The sequence below is a fragment of the Nerophis lumbriciformis genome, linkage group LG38 (assembly GCF_033978685.3).
Source record: "Nerophis lumbriciformis linkage group LG38, RoL_Nlum_v2.1, whole genome shotgun sequence".
Taxonomy (NCBI): Eukaryota; Metazoa; Chordata; class Actinopteri; order Syngnathiformes; family Syngnathidae; genus Nerophis; species Nerophis lumbriciformis.
In genome coordinates this window covers 8,406,612-8,414,111 of record NC_084585.2, presented here as the reverse complement: position 1 = coordinate 8,414,111, position 7,500 = coordinate 8,406,612, and the positions used below count along the sequence as shown (strand labels likewise).

At 42.4% G+C, this 7,500-nt stretch overlaps 1 protein-coding gene across 6 annotated transcripts in view; it reads left to right on the top strand.

Moving 5' to 3' along the window:
- Nucleotides 1–7,500, top strand: part of magi1b (membrane associated guanylate kinase, WW and PDZ domain containing 1b) — a 497,598-nt gene that overhangs the window by 462,748 nt on the left and 27,350 nt on the right. For all 6 annotated transcript variants that reach the window (XM_061932500.1, XM_061932501.1, XM_061932499.1 and 3 more), the window contains 3 exons: nt 658–751; nt 5,983–6,070; nt 6,645–6,788. In XM_061932500.1, the coding sequence (XP_061788484.1) occupies nt 658–751; nt 5,983–6,070; nt 6,645–6,788 (326 nt within the window). The remainder of the gene's footprint in view (nt 1–657; nt 752–5,982; nt 6,071–6,644; nt 6,789–7,500) is intronic.

Below are 7,500 nucleotides of genomic sequence, written 5' to 3'. Positions count from 1 at the left end.
GTGTGTGTGAGGCTGTGTGTGTAGTTAGCTGAAGTGTGTGTTACCAAGTGTTGAGAGCGAAGGAACGAGGCAGTCCGTGGGGCAGGCAGGTGGTGCAGGGCAGGAGAGGAGTAACAAGGTCCGTGTCCGGGCGAGGGTCAAGGATCGAGGAAGGCGGTCCAAAGTCCACAGGGGAAATCAACGGAAGAATCACCAAGGGCAAAACTCGGGAGGGCACTGAGGGAGGACAAACAAGGAAGTCAGGCACGGAGGGAAAACGCAGAGGGAAAAACAGAGAGCATCAAGCTAGAGTAGGCTTACGGTAGACCATTGAGAAACTAAGTTCCCGCCTGGATCCTTGGGTTCACTGGTCCTTTATACAGCTCCCTCTCATCAGGTCCAGGTGCGCTGATTGATGATCGTGACACCCCCGGCTGACCAGTGGCTAGCAGTGAATTATGTGTCTCCATAAATACACAGTATGGAGCCGCTCCCTTAAGTAACTACTCACCTCCATTACGGCAAATAAACTGCATTTCTTAGTATCTTAAGTGTCATCAAGTACCGTTATCACTGGAGGACGACGCGAAACATGTCACATGTTATGTCCTTAGTTGTGTGTCATGTATGTTCTTCTCTTTAACACTCACAAATTGACTCTTTTTCTGGCACTTACAGAGTCTTCAAATGCGTCTTTGCTGACCAATGCGGAGAAGATCGCCACCATAACCACCACACACACGCCGCAGCAGCAGGCAGCACCTGAAGCCAGGTAAAAAAAAAATATATATTTAACCTCTTAAGGCCCAAGCTGTTTGTTTACATGCTTTTTTTTTAATTTCTCTTTGCTATTTGGACTTATTGGACCCGAATTAGAATAAAAACTAAGAATCATCGTTTTATATGATGTACTTAGTCCATAAGTACACAAACGTGTACTTCATGTTTAGTGACATGCTAATTCTTATTTTTACTTTTTTTTTTTCCAAATTCCATTGTATGTTATACTTTTCTGACACCACCAGATGGCAGTATAAGTGTCCACATAAGTGGCCATAAGACCCCAATTGAGTAGTGTACACAATTTTTGAAATAAGAGCTAAAAGGTGCTGTCCACGCATGTGGCCACTAAGCCTTTAGAGGTTTAACACAAAAAATGTATTATTTTTTTTTGCTGTGAATAATAGAAATCCCAAAAGCAGTGAAGTTGTCACGTTGTGTAAATGGTAAATAAAAAGAGAATACAATGATTTGCAAATCCTTTTCAACTTATATTCAATTGAATAGACTGCAAAAACAAGATATTTAAGGTTAAAAAATTTTTTTTGCAAATAATCATTAACTTAGAATTTAATGGCAGCAACACATTGCAAAAAAGTTGCCACAGGGGCATTTTTACCACTGTGTTACATGGCCTTTCCTTTTAACAACACTCAGTAAACGTTTGGGAACTGAGGAGACACATTTTTGAAGCTTTTCAGGTGGAATTCTTTCCCATTCTTGCTTGATGTACAGATTAAGTTGTTCAACAGTCCGGGGGTCTCCGTTGTGGTATTTTAGGCTTCATAATGCGCCACACATTTTCAATCAGAGACAGGTCTGGACTACAGGCAGGCCAGTCTAGTACCCGCACTTTGCATCAGTCCATTTTAGATGAGTTCGGGCTCAGCAAAACCGGCAGCGTTTCTGGGTGTTGTTGATAAATGACTTTCGCCTTGCATAGTAGACTTTTAACTTGCACTTACAGATGTAGCGACAAACTGTAGTTACTGACAGTGGTTTTCGAAAGTATTCCTGAGCCCATGTGGTGATATCCTTTACACACTGATGTCGCATTTTGATGCAGTACCGCCTGAGGGATCAAAGGTCTGTAAAATCATCGCTTACGTGCAGTGATTTCTCCACATTCTCTGAACTTTTTGATGATATTACACACCTTAGATCAGGGGTGTCAAACTCATTTTCATTGAGGGCCACATCGCGGTAATGGTTGCTTTCAGAGGGCCGCTTTTTAAAAATGTATTCACATTATGCATGCAGGTAATAACCTGTGACTAATCATGATTAATCGAAATGCATATGCATTGGATTATTATTATTTTTTATGTATAACTTGCTTTTAAAATTAAAATAAAGGTGACAAGCAGATATTTAACTATTTGTTTTTATCACACAAAAATAGTTTTGCAGTACAGTATATAATAATATAATTGCCATGATTAGATAATATTAAAGTTTTGAAATATATTTTTTTTTTATCTGTCAAAATTCAAAAAAGAAATGCATTCAGTAAAAAAAAAAAAAAAAAAAAAAAAAAATTATTGAAACCCATTTTTTCCAGGCTTTCGCGGGCCATATAAAATGATGTGGCCCCCGGGCCTTGAGTTTGACACCTGTGCCTTAGATGGTGAAATTCCTCAATTCCTTGCAATATTTCGTTGAGAAATGTTGTTCTTAAACAATTTGCTTACACATTTGTTCACAAAGTGGTGACCCTCGCCCCATCCTTGTTTGTGAATGACTGAGCATTTCATGGAAGCTGCTTTTTATACCCAATCATGGCACCCACCTGTTCCCAATTAGCCTGTTCACCTGTGGGATGTTCCAAATAAGTGTTTTGATGAGCATTCCTCAACCACAGAACACTTTTCCACTTTGTATCAGTCCATCTTAGATGAGCTCGGGCCCAGCGAAGCCGGCAGGGTTTCTGGGTGTTGTTGATAAATGGCTTTTGCTTTGCATAGTAGACTTTTAACTTGCACTTACAGATGTAGCGACCAACTGTAGTTACTGACAGTGGTTTTCTGAAGTGTTCCCGAGCCCATGTGGTGATATCCTTTACACACTGATGTCGTTTTTTTTTGATGCAGTACCGCCTGAGGGATCAAAGGTCTGTAATATCATTGCTTACGTGCAGTGATTTCTCCAGATCCTCTGAATCTTTTGATAATATCACGGACCGTAGATGGTGAAATCCCTAAATTCCTTGCAACAGCTGGTTGAGAAACGTTGTTCTTAAACTGTTCGACAATTTGCTCACAAATTTTTTTGGTGACCCTCGCCCCGTCCTTGTTTGTGAATGACTGAGCATTTCATGGAAGCTGCTTTTTATACCCAATCATGGCACCCACCTGTTCCCAATTAGCCTGTTCACCTGTGGGATGTTCCAAATAAGTGTTTTGATGAGCACTCCTCAACCACAGAACACTTTTCCACTTTGTATCAGTCCATCTTAGATGAGCTCGGGCCCAGCGAAGCCGGCAGGGTTTCTGGGTGTTGTTGATAAATGGCTTTTGCTTTGCATAGTCGACTTTTAACTTGCACTTACAGATGTAGCGACCAACTGTAGTTACTGACAGTGGTTTTCTGAAGTGTTCCCGAGCCCATGTGGTGATATCCTTTACACACTGATGTCGTTTTTTTGATGCAGTACCGCCTGAGGGATCAAAGGTCTGTAATATCATCGCTTACGTGCAGTGATTTCTCCAGATCCTCTGAATCTTTTGATAATATCACGGACCGTAGATGGTGAAATCCCTAAATTCCTTGCAACAGCTGGTTGAGAAACGTTGTTCTTAAACTGTTCGACAATTTGCTCACAAATTTGTTGGTGACCCTCGCCCCGTCCTTGTTTGTGAATGTCTGAGCATTTCATGGAAGCTGCTTTTTATACCCAATCATGGCACCCACCTGTTCCCAATTAGCCTGTTCACCTGTGGGATGTTCCAAATAAGTGTTTTGATGAGCATTCCTCAACCACAGAACACTTTTCCACTTCGTATCAGTCCATCTTAGATGAGCTCGGGCCCAGCGAAGCCGGCAGGGTTTCTGGGTGTTGTTGATAAATGGCTTTTGCTTTGCATAGTAGACTTTTAACTTGCCCTTACAGATGTAGCGACCAACTGTAGTTACTGACAGTGGTTTTCTGAAGTGTTCCCGAGCCCATGTGGTGATATCCTTTACACACTGATGTCGTTTTTTTTTGATGCAGTACCGCCTGAGGGATCAAAGGTCTGTAATATCATTGCTTACGTGCAGTGATTTCTCCAGATCCTCTGAATCTTTTGATAATATCACGGACCGTAGATGGTGAAATCCCTAAATTCCTTGCAACAGCTGGTTGAGAAACGTTGTTCTTAAACTGTTCGACAATTTGCTCGCAAATTTGTTGGTGACCCTCGCCCCGTCCTTGTTTGTGAATGACTGAGCACTTCATGGAAGCTGCTTTTTATACCCAATCATGGCACCCACCTGTTCCCAATTAGCCTGTTCACCTGTGGGATGTTCCAAATAAGTGTTTGATGAGCATTCCTCAACCACAGAACACTTTTCCACTTTGTATCAGTCCATCTTAGATGAGCTCGGGCCGAGCGAAGCCGGCAGGGTTTCTGGGTGTTGTTGATAAATGGCTTTTGCTTTGCATAGTAGACTTTTAACTTGCACTTACAGATGTAGCGACCAACTGTAGTTACTGACAGTGGTTTTCTGAAGTGTTCCCGAGCCCATGTGGTGATATCCTTTACACACTGATGTCGTTTTTTGATGCAGTACCGCCTGAGGGATCAAAGGTCTGTAATATCATCGCTTACGTGCAGTGATTTCTCCAGATCCTCTGAATCTTTTGATAATATCACGGACCGTAGATGGTGAAATCCCTAAATTCCTTGCAACAGCTGGTTGAGAAACGTTGTTCTTAAACTGTTCGACAATTTGCTCACAAATTTGTTGGTGACCCTCGCCCCGTCCTTGTTTGTGAATGACTGAGCATTTCATGGAAGCTGCTTTTTATACCCAATCATGGCACCCACCTGTTCCCAATTAGCCTGTTCACCTGTGGGATGTTCCAAATAAGTGTTTTGATGAGCATTCCTCAACCACAGAACACTTTTCCACTTTGTATCAGTCCATCTTAGATGAGCTCGGGCCCAGCGAAGCCGGCAGGGTTTCTGGGTGTTGTTGATAAATGGCTTTTGCTTTGCATAGTAGACTTTTAACTTGCACTTACAGATGTAGCGACCAACTGTAGTTACTGACAGTGGTTTTCTGAAGTGTTCCCGAGCCCATGTGGTGATATCCTTTACACACTGATGTCGGTTTTTTTTTGATGCAGTACCGCCTGAGGGATCAAAGGTCTGTAATATCATCGCTTACGTGCAGTGATTTCTCCAGATCCTCTGAATCTTTCGATAATATCACGGACCGTAGATGGTGAAATCCCTAAATTCCTTGCAACAGCTGGTTGAGAAACGTTGTTCTTAAACTGTTCGACAATTTGCTCACAAATTTGTTGGTGACCCTCGCCCCGTCCTTGTTTGTGAATGACTGAGCATTTCACGGAAGCTGCTTTTTATACCCAATCATGGCACCCACCTGTTCCCAATTAGCCTGTTCACCTGTGGGATGTTCCAAATAACTGTTTGATGAGCATTCCTCAACTTTCTCAGTCTTTTTTGCCACTTGTGCCAGCTTTATTTTGAAACGCAGGCATCAAATTCCAAATAAGCTCATATTTGTTTTCCAGTATGAACAATAAATATCTTGTCTTTGCAGTCTATTCAATTGAATATAAGTTGAAAAGGATTTGCAAATATTCTCTTTTTATTACAGTGAAGTGAGGTGAATTATATTTATATAGCGCTTTTCTCTAGTCACTCAAAGTGCTTTTGCATAGTGAAACCCAATATCTAAGTTACATTTAATAAACCAGTGTGGTTGGCACTGGGAGCAGGTGGGTAAAGTGTCTTGCCCAAGGACACAACGGCAGTGACTAGGATGGCGGAAGCGGGGATCGAACCTGGAACCCTCAAGTTGCTGGCACGGCCGCTCTACCAACCGCTACAACTACTGACTCCTTGACACTGTCACGTGTATAATTTCAACAATAGTTTATGCAACCTTAATTAGCAGTCTTCTTACTATGTTGGTGTTTTTTTGTGCATGTCTACCTACTGTGCTAATAAAGTGGCAACCACAACATTAATCGTGCAAATGCCCTATTTTCAGAAACAACACCAAACCAAAACAGGAGTCGTTCGAGTTCAAAGCCCCCCAGGCCCCTCCCCCACAGCTACCGACACAAGTCTCGACCCAGGTAAGACATCCGATCACATGACCGTTTGTCCTTCACAGCATCAACTAATCCCTCCTCCCACGCCAAGGACAAAACAACGTGCATTTTTTATGTACTTACATTCCTCTGCTGGCATCTTTTCTTTTTTTTTTGCACGAGGGAAAGCCTGTTTACTTTCAAAGTAGCCCCTCGGTCCGCGGCGTGCGCCGCTGAATTAATGCGGCGATGGCGCGTCCAGATAGCATTGATCGCTCGGCAGAGAAGATTAGGAGGGCGTGAGGACGAGGAGAGCTGTCTGACTGTCCTCGCCATGCACTGCGACACCACTCTCGCTCTCCACCCCGGACCTCAGCACATCAATAATTCACAATCCTCACACCTGCGTACACACACACACACACACACATCACACACACGGTCTTGCTTGTCGGACAGGTGCAGCTTCACTGAGGGTGGCCTTTGTTCCACGCAGCTGAAACGGGGGGGCCCCACCGGAAAAGAAAACACACACATCTTCATATCTGATTCACAAAAGTGACCTTGATGGGTTGTGTTCCCCCCCCCCCTGCCTTTTCCTTTTCTCGTCTCCCATTAGGATTCTGAGTTTTACTCAGCGGACCTGGAGAGAGATAGCAAAGGCTTCGGCTTCAGTCTGCGGGGAGGCAGAGAATACAACATGGACCTCTACGTGCTGAGATTAGCAGAGGACGGAGCAGCCGTCCGCAACGGGAAAATGAGGGTATGGAGATCTACTATCATAAAGCATTTAGAAAAAAGAAGATGTTTCACCTCAAATTGATTTGTTTTACTCTTAGGATTATTAGAAAAAAATTAAATTATGACATGGTATTAAGGATGTAGCGGTATGAAAAATTAATATCATGGTTATTATTATAATTTTTTTTTTGCATTTTTTCCCCCCCGTATTTTCTAACTATTAGGGGCACTTAAAATCCTTTCATCTTCTCAAAAAGCCTTATAATAAAGTCTAAAAATGTATATATACGCACAGTATATATATATATATATATATATATATATATATATATATATATATATATATATATATATATATATATATATATATATATATATACACATTAGAGATGCGCGGTTTGCGGGCACAACCGCGGAGTCCGCGGATTATCCGCGGATCGGGCGTATGAAATTTAAAAAAATTAGATTTTATCCGCGGGTCGGGTCGGGTCGGGCGGTAGAAATAAAAAAAAATTAGATTTTAAATAGATTCAGGCGGGTGGCAGTTAAACCAATTCGGATATATATATACATAGTTAAATGTTGTTACCCACATACGAAAAACGAGCAGGCACCTGCAGCATATGCCACAACAGAAAAAAAAAAAGAAAAAGAGATGGACACTTTTACGGAGCGGAGAAGGGACGCCTCCCCGGGGTCCGGGACCGAGGCCCCTTCCCCCAAGAGGGCCCCAC